At 40.4% G+C, this 25,420-nt stretch overlaps 1 protein-coding gene across 1 annotated transcript in view; it reads left to right on the top strand.

Moving 5' to 3' along the window:
- The window catches only part of zanl (zonadhesin, like), a 142,863-nt gene that overhangs the window by 74,406 nt on the left and 43,037 nt on the right, over positions 1–25,420 (top strand). Inside the window, exons 44-65 of the mRNA XM_056300246.1 lie at positions 177–354; positions 601–709; positions 917–1,011; positions 2,728–2,904; positions 3,612–3,779; positions 6,803–7,050; positions 7,355–7,532; positions 7,779–7,887; positions 8,097–8,191; positions 9,669–9,845; positions 10,347–10,514; positions 14,758–15,005; positions 15,312–15,489; positions 15,736–15,844; positions 16,054–16,148; positions 17,593–17,769; positions 18,510–18,718; positions 18,932–18,941; positions 22,902–23,149; positions 23,456–23,633; positions 23,880–23,988; positions 24,198–24,292. Coding sequence (XP_056156221.1) covers positions 177–354; positions 601–709; positions 917–1,011; positions 2,728–2,904; positions 3,612–3,779; positions 6,803–7,050; positions 7,355–7,532; positions 7,779–7,887; positions 8,097–8,191; positions 9,669–9,845; positions 10,347–10,514; positions 14,758–15,005; positions 15,312–15,489; positions 15,736–15,844; positions 16,054–16,148; positions 17,593–17,769; positions 18,510–18,718; positions 18,932–18,941; positions 22,902–23,149; positions 23,456–23,633; positions 23,880–23,988; positions 24,198–24,292 — 3,358 coding nt within the window. The remainder of the gene's footprint in view (positions 1–176; positions 355–600; positions 710–916; positions 1,012–2,727; positions 2,905–3,611; positions 3,780–6,802; positions 7,051–7,354; positions 7,533–7,778; positions 7,888–8,096; positions 8,192–9,668; positions 9,846–10,346; positions 10,515–14,757; positions 15,006–15,311; positions 15,490–15,735; positions 15,845–16,053; positions 16,149–17,592; positions 17,770–18,509; positions 18,719–18,931; positions 18,942–22,901; positions 23,150–23,455; positions 23,634–23,879; positions 23,989–24,197; positions 24,293–25,420) is intronic.

Here is a 25,420-nt window from a genome sequence, read left to right as displayed (position 1 = left end):
CAAGTTATCATATTTGAAGGGGAAATGATGCACTATGAGGGATTGGTCTTTCTTGCTCAATATATATGAGGGCTCTTCAAGCTTTGATTGCTTTGTGGTTTGTTAACAAATGAGCAAATCTGTATCTAGAACAAAACTCAGCACACGTGATGATGTTTTTGTGTGTCTTCTACCAGGTGAATGGAACATTGATGACTCCTCCAGTAACCTTGAGCATTGGAGTTAAGGTCTACCTGAGTGGAAAGTTTGTTGTGTTGGAGACCACCTTTGGCCTGAGGGTGCGTTTTGATGGCAACCACCATGCTGATGTCACTCTGCCCACCTCCTACAATGGCCTGCTCTGCGGCTTGTGTGGTAAGGTTTTTATATACTGACTATAATTACTATTCAACTGATGTTTTACAGTAACCTGTTAAAGGGCTGGTGCCAGAAAGCTTGGCAGTATGTACAAAGCATGAGCATATACACTGTCACATGCTCCATACTGGACCCATGGACCTGCTGACAGAGAAGACTCTACCGAGCTGAATTTATCAGAGAGCTTGTTAAGCATCAATCCCAACTTTGACCCTGTCCTGTAACCCTTGTCTCTCCTTGAAGGAAACTTTAATGGCCAGCCCAATGATGACAACATCAAACCAGACGGTAAACCAGCCGCCAACACCAATGAGCTGGGAGACAGCTGGCAGGTTCCTGATGAACGACCGGAGTGAGTGACGCTTGAAGCAAACATGCACGCTTAAGCTGCACGTAGATCCACTTATATGCCAACACACATGCACACACAACGGAGAACAACCTTGTGCTATCAGACAGAAGAGATTTGTCTATCATATTGTTTCTTCCACGCTAATCCTTCTATCCTTGTTGTCCTCTATCCCTCTATCCAATCACTCCACCCCTCTGTTCTCCACAGCTGTACCAATGGTGGAGGACAAGAAGACTGTGATAAGGATGTGGAGGAGGAGGCTATGAAGCCCACAAGTTGTGGCATGATCACTGATCCCAATGGTAAGACAAACACACACACAGTATTTAAAATACACTTCAGGGTTAGACGTAGTAACCACAGGTGGTGTTGTGTCCATCACAACAGAGCAATAAGCATGACTCTTCCAGGTCAGTATGTTTCTGTCTGTGTCTGACAGATAACCAAACAGAGTGCTGTTAATTATCAAGGTATTGAACAGTGTAGTATGTCTCACTTCAACTTAATTCAATATGTATACAGCATTTGATTTATAATTAATTATGTTTTATGTGTAAAATGATGATTTATTTATATTCTCTTTTATCAGATTAATAGGTTTTACAACTCTCCAGAAAGAGAAACCATTTCAGTCTACTTAAATGGCTTTGTAAAACAAGGGATTTGGTTTTGTGCATGTTTTGCAAGACTTTAAGCTCAGTCAGCTTACTCAGCCTTCAGTGAAACCATGTTATTTGTCCTTCAGATAATATGCTGAAACTCTAGAACCACCAAGACGGTCATTATGACCGTCTTGGTGGTTCTCAAAGTTGTTTTATTTTAATAACTTTGTGAAGAAAAACATACAGACCTGCCGCTCCCAGAATTCTCCTAAAACTGCATATACTATATTTGCATTTTAAATGAGTTTTAGATCAATTGCGCACACACACACACACACACACACACACACACACACACACACACACACACAGTTATGATAAGCTCTACCTAAAACGACCATGAGCGGTCAAAATGGCCGCTCATAATTTGCCCGTGATGGTGTGTGTTGGTCGCATTATTTCCTTCGTAAAGTTCGTTGCTGTGTCCTAGAAACACACTAGCGCCCTCCCGTGCAGAGAAATAGTTTAAACTTGATGTGTGATGATGTCCAACATGTCTGGTTACAGACGCACCATGACCACCATCAAGGCCTTGTAGTATTTACAGGCGTTGGACAGCGGCCATTTTAAATTGTTTGAAAAATAATATTAAAGTTGTTAAAATGTTAATGTTGGCGTCAGTTAGTTTCATAACACACATACTAACACGTGTAATACATTAATATCTCCACTGGGTATTTATCTTTACTCAATATAGATTTTAAACCGGCCGTCAATTTGACCGCCCACGGTGGTTTGGGGTAGTAGTGAATCCCGGTCGTTCTACATCTTCGTACAAAGTTTTCAGAAATTGTCAATTTTTTAATTATAAAAATATTTATTTTTATATTACAGATAAAATGTATACATTAATGAATTAATTTTGTTATTTATTATTCATTTATTTATAAAATATAATATAAAATATTGATTTATAAAGCATTTATTTAAGTATGATAAATAGATTTATTAATCTATTTTTTATCTATTTATAAAAAATCATTCGTTTTTATATTTTAGATGTACATTTTAATTGTTTCATCCTCTCCTCGAGTTTTCAGAAATTGTCAATTTTTTAATTATAAAAATATTTATTTTTATATTACAGATAAAATGTATACATTAATGAATTAATTTTGTTATTTATTATTCATTTATTTATAAAATATAATATAAAATATTGATTTATAAAGCATTTATTTAAGTATGATAAATAGATTTATTAATCTATTTTTTATTTATTTATAAAAAATCATTTGTTTTTATATTTTAGATGTACATTTTAATTGTTTCATCCTCTCCTCGGCGACTGGAAAACACCAGTCAGCCAGTTGCTGTGCTGACCATAATTCCTTCACCTTCCCTCTCTTACCTCAGGTATCTTCAAGCCGTGCCACGCTGTAGTGCCACCTGGTGCGTACTTTGAGAACTGCGTGTATGACATGTGTGCCACGGGAGGAGAGGCAGCAGCTCTGTGCCAGGCGGTAGAGAGCTATGCTGACTTGTGTGCTGCCGCTGGCGTGCCCGTCGCGTGGAGGAATGACACCTTCTGTCGTGAGTGTGTTTGATCAGGCTGTGTGTGTGTGTGTGTGTGTGTGTGTGTGTGTGTGTGTGTGTGTGTGTGTGTGTGTGTGTGTGTGTGTTTGTGAGTGTGTGTGTGTGAGTGTGTGAGTGTGTGTGTGTGTGTGTTTGTGAGTGTGTGTGTGTGTGTGTGTGTGTGTATGAGTGTGTGTATGAGTGTGTGTGTGTGTGTTTGTGAGTGTGTGTGAGTGTGTGTGTGTGTGAGTGTGTGTGTGTGTGTGTGTGTGTGTGTGTGTGTGTGTGTGTGTGTGTGTGTGTGTGTGTATGAGTGTGTGTATGAGTGTGTGTGTGTGTGTTTGTGAGTGTGTGTGAGTGTGTGTGTGTGTGAGTGTGTGTGTGTGTGTGTGTGTGTGTGTGTGAGTGTGTGTGTGTGGGGGGGGCATAAAGAAAACAGCAGTGACAAGACACATACATGTGTTAGTATGTGTACATGTGCTACATCTTTGTGTCATCGTTTCCCACTTGTCCAACTGACTTCTGGAATCGAAGTAAACTATATGAATATTTCAGTCATAAAATTCATATTGTTCCCTCTTTTATCAGAAAAGCTTGAAAGTTGTAAACCGTTAAAGCTGTTTATTTCAAAATGAAACCATAATACAGAAGATGTACCCTCCCCTTTTAACCTCTCCTCACCCCTTTCAGTCCTCATTGCCATCTGCCCCTCCTCTATCCTCTAGCTCTGAAGTGCCCCCCAGGGAGCCACTACACACCATGTGGCCCCGCCTGCCCCCAGCCCACCTGTCAGAACCCCTCTGGCTCCAACACTTCCTGCAACCAACCCTGTGTTGAGGGCTGTGTGTGCACCCCAGGTCTGATCCTGAGTGGAGACAAATGTGTCCCGCCCAGTGAGTGTGGCTGCACGGACGTCGATGGAATTTACAGACCAGTAAGCAGTTCAAACGGGGCAACTGGTTTGGGGCGGGAGTGCAGTTGTGCTTGGGGTTTTTCTTTTGCATTAGACCTGAAATGTGCAGCAGCCCACAATATGTTTATCAATACTCACGTGTCAGTGTATGAGTGTTTTTGCGTATATGTGCACGCCTGGTTGTGCAGGTTTGTGTGTATGAGTGTTCATTGTATGGGTGTGTTCGTCTCCTAGGTGGGAGACGGTTGATTTACAGAGACAGAATATTCAGATCTCCCTTGTCTGACAACAAGGATGGAGTAGTTTGTCTCTGCTGCTGCACAGCAAAGTGGCTGTGGATTTTCCTGCTGTCATGCTGTCAACAGCTTTATTGTTTATTTTGTCCCCCATACAGTTGCAAGTCTATATATAATCAGTCTATATATAATCACATCACATCAGTCCTCTATAGATAACATCACTTCAGTCCTCTGTAGATGACATCATATCAGTCCTCTTTAGATGACATCACTTCAGTCCTCTGTAGATGACATCATATCGGTCCTCCGTAGATGACATCATATCAGTCCTCTGTAGATGGTCTGTCTGACTGAAGCCATTTCTTTGTAATTGCTTTTCTAGCAGCTACACTTAATATTCCAAATGAGTAACTCGTGTTCATGTTTGTGGGCTTTGCATGTAATGGACCAAAGAGGAGTTCATCCCAATTAAAAGTAAAATTTGTCCCAAATATAGTCACTAATTCCATAGAAATGTTACGCCAAAAGGTGTTTACTTTTGGGCAGGCCCAAAACAAATGGTTGTGATGGGCGTCCTGGGAGCAGCTGGGAGAGCATGAGTGGTGAGACATCTGGACAGGTGTAATAAAATATCTACTAAGACTCTTGCAGCCATACACTCTCCATGAGGAGGAGCTTGTTATCCTCCGTTAAGATTAGCAATATTATGTCCAAACTTCCTCTGGAGTAGAACGGTTAGTTTACCTTTCTCATTTTCGTTTTATGTAGGTGGTGCTTGCTATCACAATCCCCTGAAGTCCCTTGCATAGCCTAGAGATTATTTTAAGCCCAGAATCCGTCCTATAGGCGCTAACAAAAACTTTCAAAAAATGATTTTCAAATATCTTTTGACTCTCTAACATAAAACTGTTAATGTGACGGCGTACCTGAAGAAATCTATAAAAGTCACTGCTATTTAACCAGTGTAGTCTTTTCAATGTCTCAAAATTGCTCAGCGTCCCCTGATTAAAAAAGGTTCAGTATGAGGAGAGGCCCTGGTTAGCCCATCCTTTATAACTCGCATCTAATTTGTTTTTGGGTAAAGTCGAGGTCGTGAGAGCACTATCTCAGAATTCTTATCTCTTCAAACCAACCATTCTTAGTGATAGTATTTTGCAAAGTTTTCAGAGATAAGTTAAACCACTTATTGTAATTAGTCTTTTATCCCCTATCTGTGCCTTAATTGGAACTGGCCCAGACATGTTTTCTTCAATTTCTTTCCATCTCGCTTGGTAATCAGAATTGCACCAACACAACAAAATCCTCCGTTGGACCGATATACAATAGTCCTTTAGGCAGGGGAGTGCAAGCCCTCCCTTGTTCTTTGCCAGCTGAAGAATGTTAAATCTTACCCTTGGGTTTTTCCATTGCCAAATGTACTGCGATATTAATTTATCCCATTCATTGAATTGTTTGTCAGTTATTTCATTTGGAAGAGTTTGAAACAAACATAATACCTTAGGCAAGATATTCATTGTTACTGACTCTATTCGTGACTCAAAACTTAATATTGGAATTGAATTCCATCTTTTTATGTCCTCCTTTATTTTATGACTTAACAGATTGAAGTTTAAGGCATACAACTTTGTTAATTTTTTTGAGGCGTTTATTCCTACATATCTCATGTGATACAACTCCCAATTTAGTTGGACTTTAGAGCTTATGATCTGGTTAAGCAAGTAGTAGAAACTTAATATTTGAGTCTTTGGAATATTCAGTTTATAACCTGAGACAAGACCAACGTTATATGAGAGTTACAATAATTCCAAAATTGAGCTCTCTGGGTTTGACAAGTAAATTAAAATGTTGTCTGCAAATAGCGAAATGTTACGTTCTTGACTCAGCATTTTTATACCTGTAATATTTCTTATCCTGAATGATCCCCTGGCTTAATGCTTCAATAAAAACAGCACTGGAATTGTTGGGCAACCCTGTCTTGTCCCTCTTTCCAGGCTGAAAGATTTCAGTATGGTTACATTTATTTTTATCCTCGCCCTTATACAATGCTTGAATTGTTTTAATAAAAGTCTGGTGGTAGACTTTGTTCTTCATTTGATAAGACCATAAAGGGTAAAAGCAAAGACAGGGTAGAGGAAGACAACATGGGACAGGTGAGCTGGTTTCAAAGAAGATGGTGAAGTTAGCTCTGGACCTAGATGGTCCACCTGACCTGGCTGAGACACATGGATGCCTCTTCTGAATTGTGTTTGTGTTGTGTGTGTGTGTGTGTGTGTGTGTGTGTGTGTGTGTGTGTGTGTGTGTGTGTGTGTGTGTGTGTGTGTGTGTCAGGTGGGTGATGACTGGTACCTGGAGGGCTGTGAGAAGAAGTGTGTGTGTCAGGGAGGAGGACTGATCCAGTGCCACAACACAAGCTGTGCCCCTGCCATCGAGAGCTGTCAGTTACAAGATGGAGAATACGGATGCCATCCTCTGGGTATGACACACTATACACACACATATGATGAGCACTCGTAGGACTGAATGATTCTTCCTATACAATATATGTAGAAAGTGTATCCCATTCAAATACGGACTGTACCAGAAGATGATCTTCTTCGACTAAAACTACAGAGTGTCATTAGTGTACATGGAATATACACACATGTCATTTGCAGATATGAGCATATATGTTGGTAAGACAACTTCCAGTGCACCAACCTGTCTACCAAATGTCTCATTGACATCATCACACATCACACAAACTAAACTCCCTCCCCTCCTGCAGGAACAGGAATCTGCTCGGTATCAGGTGACCCCCACTACATATCCTTTGACAAAAAGACACACCATTACATGGGTGCCTGCTCTTACACCCTGACCAAACCCTGCAACCAGTCCTCTGGCTTGCCTTACTTCACCGTGGACACCCAGAACGAACACAGAGGAAGCAACAAGAAGGTGTCTTATGTAAGGGCTGTGGTGATCAACGTCTATGGGACGGCCATCATCCTTGGCAAAGGTCGAAGAGTACAGGTGAGAAGCAGGCTTGTTATTGTCCTAGCTGTCTGCGGTAGACCAATCCTTGCTTTTGTATTAAACAACTACAAATAAAATAGTGAATACATTTCATACACCAGACATATTTCTTTTGAATATGAGAGCAAGTTATCATATTTGAAGGGGAAATGATGCACTATGAGGGATTGGTCTTTCTTGCTCAATATATATGAGGGCTCTTCAAGCTTTGATTGCTTTGTGGTTTGTTAACAAATGAGCAAATCTGTATCTAGAACAAAACTCAGCACACGTGTTGATGTTTTTGTGTGTCTTCTACCAGGTGAATGGAACATTGATGACTCCTCCAGTAACCTTGAGCAATGGAGTTAAGGTCTACCTGAGTGGAAAGTTTGTTGTGTTGGAGACCACCTTTGGCCTGAGGGTGCGTTTTGATGGCAACCACCATGCTGATGTCACTCTGCCCACCTCCTACAATGGCCTGCTCTGCGGCTTGTGTGGTAAGGTTTTTATATACTGACTATAATTACTATTCAACTGATGTTTTACAGTAACCTGTTAAAGGGCTGGTGCCAGAAAGCTTGGCAGTATGTACAAAGCATGAGCATATACACTGTCACATGCTCCATACTGGACCCATGGACCTGCTGACAGAGAAGACTCTACCGAGCTGAATTTATCAGAGAGCTTGTTAAGCATCAATCCCAACTTTGACCCTGTCCTGTAACCCTTGTCTCTCCTTGAAGGAAACTTTAATGGCCAGCCCAATGATGACAACATCAAACCAGACGGTAAACCAGCCGCCAACACCAATGAGCTGGGAGACAGCTGGCAGGTTCCTGATGAACGACCGGAGTGAGTGACATTTGAAGCAAACATGCACGCTTAAGCTGCACGTAGATCCACTTATATGCCAACACACACATGCACACACAACGGAGAACAACCGTGTGCTATCAGACAGAAGAGATTTGTCTATCATATTGTTTCTTCCACGCTAATCCTTCTATCCTTGTTGTCCTCTATCCCTCTATCCAATCACTCCACCCCTCTGTTCTCCACAGCTGTACCAATGGTGGAGGACAAGAAGACTGTGATAAGGATGTGGAGGAGGAGGCTATGAAGCCCACAAGTTGTGGCATGATCACTGATCCCAATGGTAAGACAAACACACACACAGTATTTAAAATACACTTCAGGGTTAGACGTAGTAACCACAGGTGGTGTTGTGTCCATCACAACAGAGCAATAAGCATGACTCTTCCAGGTCAGTATGTTTCTGTCTGTGTCTGACAGATAACCAAACAGAGTGCTGTTAATTATCAAGGTATTGAACAGTGTAGTATGTCTCACTTCAACTTAATTCAATATGTATACAGCATTTGATTTATAATTAATTATGTTATATGTGTAAAATGATGATTTATTTATATTCTCTTGTATCAGATTAATAGCTTTTACAACTCTCCAGAAAGAGAAACCATTTCAGTCTACTTAAATGGCTTTGTAAAACAAGGGATTTGGTTTTGTGCATGTTTTGCAAGACTTTAAGCTCAGTCAGCTTACTCAACCTTCAGTTAAACCATGTTATTTGTCCTTCAGATAATATGCTGAAACTCTAGAACCACCAAGACCGTCATAATGACCGTCTTGGTGGTTCTCAAAGTTGTTTTATTTTAATAACTTTGTGAAGAAAAACATACAGACCTGCCGCTCCCAGAATTCTCCTAAAACTGCATATATATTTGCATTTTAAATGAGTTTTGGATCAATTGCGCACACACACACACACACACACACACACACACACACACACACACACACACACACACACACACACACACACACAGTTATGATAAGCTCTACCTAAAACGACCATGAGCGGTCAAAATGGCTGCTCATAATTTGCCCGTGATGGTGTGTGTTGGTCGCATTATTTCCTTCGTAAAGTTCGTTGCTGTGTCCTAGAAACACACTAGCGCCCTCCAGTGCAGAGAAATAGTTTAAACTTGATGTGTGATGATGTCCAACATGTCTGGTTACAGACGCACCATGACCACCACCGAGGCTTTGTAGTATTTACAGGCGTTGGACAGCGGCCATTTTAAATTGTTTGAAAAATAATATTAAAGTTGTTAAAATGTTAATTTTGGCGTCAGTTAGTTTCATAACAGACACACTAACACGTGTAATACATCAATATCTCCACTGGGTATTTATCTTTACACAATATAGATTTTAAACACCGGCCGTCAATTTGACCGCCCACGGTGGTTTGGGGTAGTAGTGAATCCCGGTCGTTCTACATCTTCGTACAAAGTTTTCAGAAATTGTCAATTTTTTAATTATACAAATATTTATTTTTATATTACAGATAAAATGTATACATTAATTAATTAATTTTATTATTCATTTATTTATAAAATATAATATAAAATATTGATTTATAAAGCATTTATTTAAGTATGATAAATAGATTTATTAATCTATTTTTTATCTATTTATAAAAAATCATTCGTTTTTATATTTTAGATGTACATTTTAATTGTTTCATCCTCTCCTCGGCGACTGGAAAACACCAGTCAGCCAGTTGCTGTACTGACCATAATTCCTTCACCTTCCCTCTCTTACCTCAGGTATCTTCAAGCCGTGCCACGCTGTAGTGCCACCTGGTGCGTACTTTGAGAACTGCGTGTATGACATGTGTGCCACGGGAGGAGAGGCAGCAGCTCTGTGCCAGGCGGTAGAGAGCTATGCTGACTTGTGTGCTGCCGCTGGCGTGCCCGTCGCGTGGAGGAATGACACCTTCTGTCGTGAGTGTGTTTGATCAGGCTGTGTGTGTGTGTGTGTGTGTGTGTGTGTGTGTGTGTGTGTGTGTGTGTGTGTGTGTGTGTGTGTGTGTGTGTGTATGAGTGTGTGTGTGTGTGTGTGTGTGTGTGTGTGTGTGTGTGTGTGTGTGTGTGTGTGTGTGTGTGTGTGTGTGAGTGTGTGAGAGTGTGTGTGTGGGGGGGGGGCATAAAGAAAACAGCAGTGACAAGACACATACATGTGTTAGTATGTGTACATGTGCTACATCTTTGTGTCATCGTTTCCCACTTGTCCAACTGACTTCTGGAATCGAAGTAAACTATATGAATATTTCAGTCATAAAATTCATATTGTTCCCTCTTTTATCAGAAAAGCTTGAAAGTTGTAAACCGTTAAAGCTGTTTATTTCAAAATGAAACCATAATACAGAAGATGTACCCTCCCCTTTTAACCTCTCCTCACCCCTTTCAGTCCTCATTGCCATCTGCCCCTCCTCTATCCTCTAGCTCTGAAGTGCCCCCCAGGGAGCCACTACACACCATGTGGCCCCGCCTGCCCCCAGCCCACCTGTCAGAACCCCTCTGGCTCCAACGCTTCCTGCAACCAACCCTGTGTTGAGGGCTGTGTGTGCACCCCAGGTCTGATCCTGAGTGGAGACAAATGTGTCCCGCCCAGTGAGTGTGGCTGCACGGACGTCGATGGAATTTACAGACCAGTAAGCAGTTCAAACGGGGCAACTGGTTTGGGGCGGGAGTGCAGTTGTGCTTGGGGTTTTTCTTTTGCATTAGACCTGAAATGTGCAGCAGCCCACAATATGTTTATCAATACTCACGTGTCAGTGTATGAGTGTTTTTGCGTATATGTGCACACCTGGTTGTGCAGGTTTGTGTGTATGAGTGTTCATTGTATGGGTGTGCTCGTCTCCTAGGTGGGAGACGGTTGATTTACAGAGACAGAATATTCAGATCTCCCTTGTCTGACAACAAGGATGGAGTAGTTTGTCTCTGCTGCTGCACAGCAAAGTGGCTGTGGGTTTTCCTGCTGTCATGCTGTCAACAGCTTTATTGTTTATTTTGTCCCCCATACAGTTGCAAGTCTATATATAATCAGTCTATATATAATCAGTCTATATATAATCAGTCTATATATAATCAGTCTATATAAAATCAGCCTATATATAATCAGCCTATATACAATCAGTCTATATAAAATCAGTCTATATATAATCAATCTGCATATAATCAGCCTATATATAATCAGTCTATACATAAACAGTCTATATATATATATTATATATATATATTATATATATATATATATATATATATATATATATATATATATATATATAATCGGTCTATATTGTATTATCAGTCTATATAAAATCAATCCTGGAACTTCTCCAAAACATCCCCTACCTGTCACCCTGCTGAAAACCTGAAACATGAACAACTATTCTGAGTCAGTCAGATTGCTCCATAAAGACACATATGTATTTTTTTTTTTGGTCATTTAAATTTTGCACATCTCGGCCCTGTGATGGACTGTTGGCCTGTCCAGGGTTTCTCCAACGCCTACTGCCCAATGACAGCTGTTATAGGCTCCAGCATCCCCGTGACCCTGAGAGCAGGATAAGCGGTTTGGATAATGGAGGGAATGGAATGGATGGATAAAATTAGCAAACCTTTTAAATCTCATATTAACTTTTCTCTTTGTCTTTTACGTATGTAGAACACTAATAAGGTGACATCCTTCAGGTTCGTCACAAAAACCTACGAGCAGTTGCTTTTGTTGTAGATTTTGTTTTTCTTTTTTATGTTTTTATTCCGAATCGTGTATTAACATCAATTTTATGTAATCATCTTCATTTAGAGACTTTTACAAAGTGATCCATCTTTTCTGCACTTCACATAGTGATTATGTAACACAAAAATGGAACTTGGGGTGTTTTTCCATTTGAGATAAAAGGAAAAAAGAAAAAAGTACAAAAGCCATACTGACATAAATTTAAACAAAAGAAGGACTTTTTTGGGAAATTTACAATTTCCACTTCTCCTAAATTTCCTCAAATTTAGTTTCCTCAACCTGCTCATGGAGAAAGTGATTCTTTCCATCACAAAAATGTCATAAAATACATCACAACAGTCCTCTGTAGATGACATCACTTCAGTCCTCTGTAGATGACATCATATCAGGCCTCTGTAGATGACATCACATCAGTCCTCTATAGATAACATCACTTCAGTCCTCTGTAGATGACATCATATCAGTCCTCTTTAGATGACATCACTTCAGTCCTCTGTAGATGACATCATATCAGTCCTCTGTAGATGACATCATATCAGTCCTCTGTAGATGGTCTGTCTGACTGAAGCCATTTCTTTGTAATTGCTTTTCTAGCAGCTACACTCAATATTCCAAATGAGTAACTTGTGTTCATGTTTGTGGGCTTTGCATGTAATGGACCAAAGAGGAGTTCATCCCAATTAAAAGTAAAATTTGTCCCAAATATAGTCACTAATTCCATAGAAATGTTACGCCAAAAGGTGTTTACTTTTGGGCAGGCCCAAAACAAGTGGTTGTGATGGGCGTCCTGGGAGCAGCTGGGAGAGCATGAGTGGTGAGACATCTGAGCAGGTGTAATAAAATATCTACTAAGACTCTTGCAGCCATACACTCTCCATGAGGAGGAGCTTGTTATCCTCCGTTAAGATTAGCAATATTATGTCCAAACTTCCTCTGGAATAGAACGGTTAGTTTACCTTTCTCATTTTTGTTTTATGTAGGAGGTGCTTGCTATCATAATCCCCTGAAGTCCCTTGTATAGCCTAGAGATTATTTTAAGCCCAGAATCCGTCCTATAGGCGCTAACAAAAACTTTCAAAAAATGATTTTCAAATATCTTTTGACTCTCAAACATAAAACTGTTAATGTGACGGCGTACCTGAAGAAATCTATAAAAGTCACTATTATTTAACCAGTGTAGTCTTTTCAATGTCTCAAAATTGCTCAGCGTCCCCTGATTAAAAAAGGTTCAGTATGAGGAGAGGCCCTGGTTAGCCCATCCTTTATAACTCGCGTCTAATTTGTTTTTGGGTAAAGTCGAGGTCATGAGAGCACTATCTCAGAATTCTTATCTCTTCAAACCAACCATTCTTAGTGATAGTATTTAGCCATGTTTTCAGAGATAAATTAAACCACTTATTGTAATTAGTCTTTTATCCCCTATCTGTGCCTGAATTGGAACTGGCCCAGACATGTTTTCTTCAATTTCTTTCCATCTCGCTTGGTAATCAGAATTGCACCAACACAACAAAATCCTCAGTTGGACCGATATACAATAGTCCTTTAGGCAGGGGAGTGCAAGTCCTCCCTTGTTCTTTGCCAGCTGAAGAATGTTAAATCTTACCCTTGGGTTTTACCATTGCCAAATGTACTGCGATATTAATTTATCCCATTCATTGAATTGTTTGTCAGTTATTTCAGTTGGAAGAGTTTGAAACAAACATAACACCTTAGGCAAGATATTCATTGTTACTGACTCTATTCGTGACTCAAAACTTAATATTGGAATTAAATTCCATCTTTTTATGTCCTTCTTTATTTTATGACTTAACAAATTGAAGTTTAAGGCATACAACTTTGTTAATTTTTTTGAGGCGTTTATTCCTACATATCTCATGTGATACAACTCCCAATTTAGTTGGACTTTAGAGCTTATGATCTGGTTAAGCCAGTAGTAGAAACTTAATATTTGAATCTTTGGAATATTCAGTTTATAACCTGAGACAAGACCAACGTTATATGAGAGTTACAGTAATTCCAAAATTGAGCTCTCTGGGTTTGACAAGTAAATTAAAATGTTGTCTGCAAATAGAGAAATGTTACGTTCTTGACCCAGCATTTTTATACCTGTAATATTTCTTATCCTGAATGATCCCCTGGCTTAATGCTTCAATAAAAACAGCAATGGAATTGTTGGGCAGCCCTGTCTTGTCCCTCTTTCCAGGCTGAAAGACTTCGGTATGGTTACATTTATTTTTATTCTTGCCCTTATACAATGCTTGAATTGTTTTAATAAAATTCTGGTGGTAGACTTTGTTCTTCATTTGATAAGACCATAAAGGGTAAAAGCAAAGACAGGGTAGAGGAAGACAACATGGGACAGGTGAACTGGTTTCAAAGAAGATGCTGAAGTTAGTTCTGGACCTAGATGGTCCACCTGACCTGGCTGAGACACATGGACGCCTCTTCTGAATTGTGTGTGTGTGTGTGTGTGTGTGTGTGTGTGTGTGTGTGTGTGTGTGTGTGTGTGTGTGTGTGTGTGTGTGTGTGTGTGTGTGTGTCAGGTGGGTGATGACTGGTACCTGGAGGGCTGTGAGAAGAAGTGTGTGTGTCAGGGAGGAGGACTGATCCAGTGCCACAACACAAGCTGTGCCCCTGCCATCGAGAGCTGTCAGTTACAAGATGGAGAATACGGATGCCATCCTCTGGGTATGACACACTATACACACACATATGATGAGCACTCGTAGGACTGAATGATTCTTCCTATACAATATATGTAGAAAGTGTATCCCATTCAAATACTGACTGTACCAGAAGATGTTTTGTGTGGACATGTTGTAGTGGTGCGCTGTTCTTTAACAGAGATTTCAAACAGGAACATATTCATTGTGAAGTGTGGACACATTCCGGTGTAAACCTGGCTACAACTGACATAGAAACAAATTTGACACTATCTTCTTCGACTAAAACTACAGAGTGTCATTAGTGTACATGGAATATACACACATGTCATTTGCAGATATGAGCATATATTTTGGTAAGACAACTTCCAGTGCACCAACCTGTCTACCAAATGTCTCATTGACATCATCACACATCACACAAACTAAACTCCCTCCCCTCCTGCAGGAACAGGAATCTGCTCGGTATCAGGTGACCCCCACTACATATCCTTTGACAAAAAGACACACCACTACATGGGTGCCTGCTCTTACACCCTGACCAAACCCTGCAACCAGTCCTCTGGCTTGCCTTACTTCACCGTGGACACCCAGAACGAACACAGAGGAAGCAACAAGAAGGTGTCTTATGTAAGGGCTGTGGTGATCAACGTCTATGGGACGGCCATCATCCTGGGCAAAGGTCGAAGAGTACAGGTGAAAAGCAGGCTTGTTATTGTCCTAGCTGTCTGCGGTAGACCAATCCTTGCTTTTATATTAAACAACTACAAATAAAATAGTGAATACATTTCATACACCAGACATTTCTTTTGAATATGAGAGCAAGTTATCATATTTGAAGGGGAAATGATGCACTATGAGGGATTGGTCTTTCTTGCTCGATATACGTATATGAGGGCTCTTCAAGCTTTGATTGCTTTGTGGTTTGTTAACAAATGAGCAAATCTGTATCTAGAACAAAACTCAGCACACGTGTTGATGTTTTTGTGTGTCTTCTACCAGGTGAATGGAACATTGATGACTCCTCCAGTAACCTTGAGCAATGGAGTTAAGGTCTACCTGAGTGGAAAGTTTGTTGTGTTGGAGACCACCTTTGGCCTGAGGGTGCGTTTTGATGGCAACCACCATGCTGATGTCACTCTGCCCACCTCCTACAATGGCCTGCTCTGCGGCTTGTGTGGTAAGGTTTTTATATACTGACTATAATTACTATTCAACTGATGTTTTACAGTAACCTGTTAAAGGGCTGGTGCCAGAAAGCTTGGCAGTATGTACAAAGCATGAGCATATACACTGTCACATGCTCCATACTGGACCCATGGACCTGCTGACAGAGAAGACTCTACTGAGCTGAATTTATCAGAGAACTTGTTAAGCATCAATCCCAACTTTGACCCTGTCCTGTAACCCTTGTCTCTCCTTGAAGGAAACTTTAATGGCCAGCCCAATGATGACAACATCAAACCAGACGGTAAACCAGCCGCCAACACCAATGAGCTGGGAGACAGCTGGCAGGTTCCTGATGAACGACCGGAGTGAGTGACGCTTGAAGCAAACATGCACGCTTAAGCTGCACGTAGATCCACTTATATGCCAACACACACATGCACACACAACGGAGAACAACCTTGTGCTATCAGACAGAAGAGATTTGTCTATCATATTGTTTCTTCCACGCTAATCCTTCTATCCTTGTTGTCCTCTATCCCTCTATCCAATCACTCCACCCCTCTGTTCTCCACAGCTGTACCAATGGTGGAGGACAAGAAGGCTGTGATAAGGATGTGGAGGAGGAGGCTATGAAGCCCACAAGTTGTGGCATGATCACTGATCCCAATGGTAAGACAAACACACACACAATATTTAAAATACACTTCAGGGTTAGACGTGGTAACCACAGCTGGTGTTGTGTCCATCACAACAGAGCAATAAGCATGACTCTTCCAGGTCAGTATGTTTCTGTCTGTGTCTGACAGATAACCAAACAGAGTGCTGTTAATTATCAAGGTATTGAACAGTGTAGTATGTCTCACTTCAACTTAATTCAATATGTATACAGCATTTGATTTATAATTAATTATGTTTTATGTGTAAAATGATGATTTATTTATATTCTCTTGTATCAGATTAATAGCTTTTACAACTCTCCAGAAAGAGAAACCATTTCAGTCTACTTAAATGGCTTTGTAAAACAAGGGATTTGGTTTTGTGCATGTTTTGCAAGACTTTAAGCTCAGTCAGCTTACTCAGCCTTCAGTTAAACCATGTTATTTGTCCTTCAGATAATATGCTGAAACTCTAGAACCACCAAGACCGTCATTATGACCGTCTTGGTGGTTCTCAAAGTTGTTTTATTTTAATAACTTTGTGAAGAAAAACATACAGACCTGCCGCTCCCAGAATTCTCCTAAAACTGCATATATATTTGCATTTTAAATGAGTTTTAGATCAATTGCGCACACACACACACACACACACACACACACACACACACATAGTTATGATAAGCTCTACCTAAAACGACCATGAGCGGTCAAAATGGCCGCTCATAATTTGCCCGTGATGGTGTGTGTTGGTCGCATTATTTCCTTCGTAAAGTTTGTTGCTGTGTCCTAGAAACACACTAGCGCCCTCCAGTGCAGAGAAATAGTTTAAACTTGATGTGTGATGATGTCCAACATGTCTGGTTACAGACGCACCATGACCACCACCGAGGCCTTGCAGTATTTACAGGCGTTGGACAGCGGCCATTTTAAATTGTTTAAAAATAGTCTTATAGTTGTTAAAATGTTAATGTTGGCGTCAGTTAGTTTCATAACAGACACACTAACACGTGTAATACATCAATATCTCCACTGGGTATTTATCTTTACACAATATAGATTTTAAACACCGGCCGTCAATTTGACCGCCCACGGTGGTTTGGGGTAGTAGTGAATCCCGGTCGTTCTACATCTTCGTACAAAGTTTTCAGAAATTGTCAATTTTTTAATTATACAAATATTTATTTTTATATTACAGATAAAATGTATACATTAATTAATTAATTTTATTATTCATTTATTTATAAAATATAATATAAAATATTGATTTATAAAGCATTTATTTAAGTATGATAAATAGATTTATTAATCTATTTTTTATCTATTTATAAAAAATCATTCGTTTTTATATTTTAGATGTACATTTTAATTGTTTCATCCTCTCCTCGGCGACTGGAAAACACCAGTCAGCCAGTTGCTGTACTGACCATAATTCCTTCACCTTCCCTCTCTTACCTCAGGTATCTTCAAGCCGTGCCACGCTGTAGTGCCACCTGGTGCGTACTTTGAGAACTGCGTGTATGACATGTGTGCCACGGGAGGAGAGGCAGCAGCTCTGTGCCAGGCGGTAGAGAGCTATGCTGACTTGTGTGCTGCCGCTGGCGTGCCCGTCGCGTGGAGGAATGACACCTTCTGTCGTGAGTGTGTTTGATCAGGCTGTGTGTGTGTGTGTGTGTGTGTGTGTGTGTGTGTGTGTGTATGTGTGTGTGTGTGTGTGTGTGTGTGTGTGTGTGTGAGAGAGTGTGAGTGTGTGTGTGTGTGTGTGTGTGTGTGAGAGAGTGTGAGTGTGTGTGTGTGTGTGTGTGTGTGTGTGTGTGTGTGAGAGAGTGTGAGTGTGTGTGTGTGTGTGTGTGTGTGTGTATGTGTGTGTGTGTGAGTGTGTGTGTGTGTGTGTGTGTGTGTGTGTGTGTGTGTGTGTGTGTGTGTGTGTGTGAGAGAGTGTGTGTGTGTGTGTGTGTGTGTGTGTGTGTTTGTGAGTGTGTGTGTGTGTGTGTGTGTGAGTGTGTGTGTGTGTGTGTGTGTGTGTGTGTGTGTGTGTGTGTGTGTGTGTGTGTGTGAGTGTGTGTGTGGGGGGGGGCATAAAGAAAACAGCAGTGACAAGACACATACATGTGTTAGTATGTGTACATGTGCTACATCTTTGTGTCATCGTTTCCCACTTGTCCAACTGACTTCTGGAATCGAAGTAAACTATATGAATATTTCAGTCATAAAATTCATATTGTTCCCTCTTTTATCAGAAAAGCTTGAAAGTTGTAAACCGTTAAAGCTGTTTATTTCAAAATGAAACCATAATACAGAAGATGTACCCTCCCCTTTTAACCTCTCCTCACCCCTTTCAGTCCTCATTGCCATCTGCCCCTCCTCTATCCTCTAGCTCTGAAGTGCCCCCCAGGGAGCCACTACACACCATGTGGCCCCGCCTGCCCCCAGCCCACCTGTCAGAACCCCTCTGGCTCCAACGCTTCCTGCAACCAACCCTGTGTTGAGGGCTGTGTGTGCAACCCAGGTCTGATCCTGAGTGGAGACAAATGTGTCCCGCCCAGTGAGTGTGGCTGCACGGACGTCGATGGAATTTACAGACCAGTAAGCAGTTCAAACGGGGCAACTGGTTTGGGGCGGGAGTGCAGTTGTGCTTGGGGTTTTTCTTTTGCATTAGACCTGAAATGTGCAGCAGCCCACAATATGTTTATCAATACTCACGTGTCAGTGTATGAGTGTTTTTGCGTATATGTGCACACCTGGTTGTGCAGGTTTGTGTGTATGAGTGTTCATTGTATGGGTGTGTTCGTCTCCTAGGTGGGAGACGGTTGATTTACAGAGACAGAATATTCAGATCTCCCTTGTCTGACAACAAGGATGGAGTAGTTTGTCTCTGCTGCTGCACAGCAAAGTGGCTGTGGGTTTTCCTGCTGTCATGCTGTCAACAGCTTTATTGTTTATTTTGTCCCCCATACAGTTGCAAGTCTATATATAATCAGTCTATATATAATCAGTCTATATATAATCAGTCTATATATAATCAGTCTATATAAAATCAGCCTATATATAATCAGCCTATATACAATCAGTCTATATAAAATCAGTCTATATATAATCAATCTGCATATAATCAGCCTATATATAATCAGTCTATACATAAACAGTCTATATATATATATTATATATATATATATATATATATATATATATATATAATCGGTCTATATTGTATTATCAGTCTATATAAAATCAATCCTGGAACTTCTCCAAAACATCCCCTACCTGTCACCCTGCTGAAAACCTGAAACATGAACAACTATTCTGAGTCAGTCAGATTGCTCCATAAAGACACATATGTATTTTTTTTTTTGGTCATTTAAATTTTGCACATCTCGGCCCTGTGATGGACTGTTGGCCTGTCCAGGGTTTCTCCAACGCCTACTGCCCAATGACAGCTGTTATAGGCTCCAGAATCCCCGTGACCCTGAGAGCAGGATAAGCGGTTTGGATAATGGAGGGAATGGAATGGATGGATAAAATTAGCAAACCTTTTAAATCTCATATTAACTTTTCTCTTTGTCTTTTACGTATGTAGAACACTAATAAGGTGACATCCTTCAGGTTCGTCACAAAAACCTACGAGCAGTTGCTTTTGTTGTAGATTTTGTTTTTCTTTTTTATGTTTTTATTCCGAATCGTGTATTAACATCAATTTTATGTAATCATCTTCATTTAGAGACTTTTACAAAGTGATCCATCTTTTCTGCACTTCACATAGTGATTATGTAACACAAAAATGGAACTTGGGGTGTTTTTCCATTTGAGATAAAAGGAAAAAAGAAAAAAGTACAAAAGCCATACTGACATAAATTTAAACAAAAGAAGGACTTTTTTGGGAAATTTACAATTTCCACTTCTCCTAAATTTCCTCAAATTTAGTTTCCTCAACCTGCTCATGGAGAAAGTGATTCTTTCCATCACAAAAATGTCATAAAATACATCACAACAGTCCTCTGTAGATGACATCACTTCAGTCCTCTGTAGATGACATCATATCAGGCCTCTGTAGATGACATCACATCAGTCCTCTATAGATAACATCACTTCAGTCCTCTGTAGATGACATCATATCAGTCCTCTTTAGATGACATCACTTCAGTCCTCTGTAGATGACATCATATCAGTCCTCTGTAGATGACATCATATCAGTCCTCTGTAGATGGTCTGTCTGACTGAAGCCATTTCTTTGTAATTGCTTTTCTAGCAGCTACACTCAATATTCCAAATGAGTAACTTGTGTTCATGTTTGTGGGCTTTGCATGTAATGGACCAAAGAGGAGTTCATCCCAATTAAAAGTAAAATTTGTCCCAAATATAGTCACTAATTCCATAGAAATGTTACGCCAAAAGGTGTTTACTTTTGGGCAGGCCCAAAACAAGTGGTTGTGATGGGCGTCCTGGGAGCAGCTGGGAGAGCATGAGTGGTGAGACATCTGAACAAGTGTAATAAAATATCTACTAAGACTCTTGCAGCCATACACTCTCCATGAGGAGGAGCTTGTTATCCTCCGTTAAGATTCGCAATATTATGTCCAAACTTCCTCTGGAATAGAACGGTTAGTTTACCTTTCTCATTTTTGTTTTATGTAGGAGGTGCTTGCTATCATAATCCCCTGAAGTCCCTTGTATAGCCTAGAGATTATTTTAAGCCCAGAATCCGTCCTATAGGCGCTAACAAAAACTTTCAAAAAATGATTTTCAAATATCTTTTGACTCTCAAACATAAAACTGTTAATGTGACGGCGTACCTGAAGAAATCTATAAAAGTCACTATTATTTAACCAGTGTAGTCTTTTCAATGTCTCAAAATTGCTCAGCGTCCCCTGATTAAAAAAGGTTCAGTATGAGGAGAGGCCCTGGTTAGCCCATCCTTTATAACTCGCGTCTAATTTGTTTTTGGGTAAAGTCGAGGTCATGAGAGCACTATCTCAGAATTCTTATCTCTTCAAACCAACCATTCTTAGTGATAGTATTTAGCCATGTTTTCAGAGATAAATTAAACCACTTATTGTAATTAGTCTTTTATCCCCTATCTGTGCCTGAATTGGAACTGGCCCAGACATGTTTTCTTCAATTTCTTTCCATCTCGCTTGGTAATCAGAATTGCACCAACACAACAAAATCCTCAGTTGGACCGATATACAATAGTCCTTTAGGCAGGGGAGTGCAAGTCCTCCCTTGTTCTTTGCCAGCTGAAGAATGTTAAATCTTACCCTTGGGTTTTACCATTGCCAAATGTACTGCGATATTAATTTATCCCATTCATTGAATTGTTTGTCAGTTATTTCAGTTGGAAGAGTTTGAAACAAACATAACACCTTAGGCAAGATATTCATTGTTACTGACTCTATTCGTGACTCAAAACTTAATATTGGAATTAAATTCCATCTTTTTATGTCCTTCTTTATTTTATGACTTAACAAATTGAAGTTTAAGGCATACAACTTTGTTAATTTTTTTGAGGCGTTTATTCCTACATATCTCATGTGATACAACTCCCAATTTAGTTGGACTTTAGAGCTTATGATCTGGTTAAGCCAGTAGTAGAAACTTAATATTTGAATCTTTGGAATATTCAGTTTATAACCTGAGACAAGACCAACGTTATATGAGAGTTACAGTAATTCCAAAATTGAGCTCTCTGGGTTTGACAAGTAAATTAAAATGTTGTCTGCAAATAGAGAAATGTTACGTTCTTGACCCAGCATTTTTATACCTGTAATATTTCTTATCCTGAATGATCCCCTGGCTTAATGCTTCAATAAAAACAGCAATGGAATTGTTGGGCAGCCCTGTCTTGTCCCTCTTTCCAGGCTGAAAGACTTCGGTATGGTTACATTTATTTTTATTCTTGCCCTTATACAATGCTTGAATTGTTTTAATAAAATTCTGGTGGTAGACTTTGTTCTTCATTTGATAAGACCATAAAGGGTAAAAGCAAAGACAGGGTAGAGGAAGACAACATGGGACAGGTGAACTGGTTTCAAAGAAGATGCTGAAGTTAGTTCTGGACCTAGATGGTCCACCTGACCTGGCTGAGACACATGGACGCCTCTTCTGAATTGTGTGTGTGTGTGTGTGTGTGTGTGTGTGTGTGTGTGTGTGTGTGTGTGTGTGTGTGTGTGTGTGTGTGTGTGTGTGTGTGTGTGTGTGTGTCAGGTGGGTGATGACTGGTACCTGGAGGGCTGTGAGAAGAAGTGTGTGTGTCAGGGAGGAGGACTGATCCAGTGCCACAACACAAGCTGTGCCCCTGCCATCGAGAGCTGTCAGTTACAAGATGGAGAATACGGATGCCATCCTCTGGGTATGACACACTATACACACACATATGATGAGCACTCGTAGGACTGAATGATTCTTCCTATACAATATATGTAGAAAGTGTATCCCATTCAAATACTGACTGTACCAGAAGATGTTTTGTGTGGACATGTTGTAGTGGTGCGCTGTTCTTTAACAGAGATTTCAAACAGGAACATATTCATTGTGAAGTGTGGACACATTCCGGTGTAAACCTGGCTACAACTGACATAGAAACAAATTTGACACTATCTTCTTCGACTAAAACTACAGAGTGTCATTAGTGTACATGGAATATACACACATGTCATTTGCAGATATGAGCATATATTTTGGTAAGACAACTTCCAGTGCACCAACCTGTCTACCAAATGTCTCATTGACATCATCACACATCACACAAACTAAACTCCCTCCCCTCCTGCAGGAACAGGAATCTGCTCGGTATCAGGTGACCCCCACTACATATCCTTTGACAAAAAGACACACCACTACATGGGTGCCTGCTCTTACACCCTGACCAAACCCTGCAACCAGTCCTCTGGCTTGCCTTACTTCACCGTGGACACCCAGAACGAACACAGAGGAAGCAACAAGAAGGTGTCTTATGTAAGGGCTGTGGTGATCAACGTCTATGGGACGGCCATCATCCTGGGCAAAGGTCGAAGAGTACAGGTGAAAAGCAGGCTTGTTATTGTCCTAGCTGTCTGCGGTAGACCAATCCTTGCTTTTATATTAAACAACTACAAATAAAATAGTGAATACATTTCATACACCAGACATTTCTTTTGAATATGAGAGCAAGTTATCATATTTGAAGGGGAAATGATGCACTATGAGGGATTGGTCTTTCTTGCTCGATATACGTATATGAGGGCTCTTCAAGCTTTGATTGCTTTGTGGTTTGTTAACAAATGAGCAAATCTGTATCTAGAACAAAACTCAGCACACGTGTTGATGTTTTTGTGTGTCTTCTACCAGGTGAATGGAACATTGATGACTCCTCCAGTAACCTTGAGCAATGGAGTTAAGGTCTACCTGAGTGGAAAGTTTGTTGTGTTGGAGACCACCTTTGGCCTGAGGGTGCGTTTTGATGGCAACCACCATGCTGATGTCACTCTGCCCACCTCCTACAATGGCCTGCTCTGCGGCTTGTGTGGTAAGGTTTTTATATACTGACTATAATTACTATTCAACTGATGTTTTACAGTAACCTGTTAAAGGGCTGGTGCCAGAAAGCTTGGCAGTATGTACAAAGCATGAGCATATACACTGTCACATGCTCCATACTGGACCCATGGACCTGCTGACAGAGAAGACTCTACCGAGCTGAATTTATCAGAGAACTTGTTAAGCATCAATCCCAACTTTGACCCTGTCCTGTAACCCTTGTCTCTCCTTGAAGGAAACTTTAATGGCCAGCCCAATGATGACAACATCAAACCAGACGGTAAACCAGCCGCCAACACCAATGAGCTGGGAGACAGCTGGCAGGTTCCTGATGAACGACCGGAGTGAGTGACGCTTGAAGCAAACATGCACGCTTAAGCTGCACGTAGATCCACTTATATGCCAACACACACATGCACACACAACGGAGAACAACCTTGTGCTATCAGACAGAAGAGATTTGTCTATCATATTGTTTCTTCCACGCTAATCCTTCTATCCTTGTTGTCCTCTATCCCTCTATCCAATCACTCCACCCCTCTGTTCTCCACAGCTGTACCAATGGTGGAGGACAAGAAGACTGTGATAAGGATGTGGAGGAGGAGGCTATGAAGCCCACAAGTTGTGGCATGATCACTGATCCCAATGGTAAGACAAACACACACACAATATTTAAAATACACTTCAGGGTTAGACGTGGTAACCACAGCTGGTGTTGTGTCCATCACAACAGAGCAATAAGCATGACTCTTCCAGGTCAGTATGTTTCTGTCTGTGTCTGACAGATAACCAAACAGAGTGCTGTTAATTATCAAGGTATTGAACAGTGTAGTATGTCTCACTTCAACTTAATTCAATATGTATACAGCATTTGATTTATAATTAATTATGTTTTATGTGTAAAATGATGATTTATTTATATTCTCTTTTATCAGATTAATAGCTTTTACAACTCTCCAGAAAGAGAAACCATTTCAGTCTACTTAAATGGCTTTGTAAAACAAGGGATTTGGTTTTGTGCATGTTTTGCAAGACTTTAAGCTCAGTCAGCTTACTCAGCCTTCAGTGAAACCATGTTATTTGTCCTTCAGATAATATGCTGAAACACTAGAACCACCAAGACCGTCATTATGACCGTCTTGGTGGTTCTCAAAGTTGTTTTATTTTAATAACTTTGTGAAGAAAAACATACAGACCTGCCGCTCCCAGAATTCTCCTAAAACTGCATATATATTTGCATTTTAAATGAGTTTTAGATCAATTGCACACACACACTCACACACACACATACACACACACACACACACACACACACACACACACACACACACACACAGTTATGATAAGCTCTACCTAAAACGACCATGAGCGGTCAAAATGGCTGCTCATAATTTGCCCGTGATGGTGTGTGTTGGTCACATTATTTCCTTCGTAAAGTTTGTTGCTGTGTCCTAGAAACACACTAGCGCCCCCCAGTGCAGAGAAATAGTTTAAACTTGATGTGTGATGATGTCCAACATGTCTGGTTACAGACGCACCATGACCACCACCGAGGCCTTGCAGTATTTACAGGCGTTGGACAGCGGCCATTTTAAATTGTTTAAAAATAGTCTTATAGTTGTTAAAATGTTAATGTTGGCGTCAGTTAGTTTCATAACAGACACACTAACACGTGTAATACATCAATATCTCCACTGGGTATTTATCTTTACACAATATAGATTTTAAACACCGGCCGTCAATTTGACCGCCCACGGTGGTTTGGGGTAGTAGTGA

The sequence above is a fragment of the Lampris incognitus genome, chromosome 20 (genome assembly GCF_029633865.1).
Source record: "Lampris incognitus isolate fLamInc1 chromosome 20, fLamInc1.hap2, whole genome shotgun sequence".
In the NCBI taxonomy this organism is placed as follows: Eukaryota; Metazoa; Chordata; class Actinopteri; order Lampriformes; family Lampridae; genus Lampris; species Lampris incognitus.
Note: the sequence above shows the minus strand (reverse complement) of the source record. Positions and strands in the feature narration are given on the sequence as shown.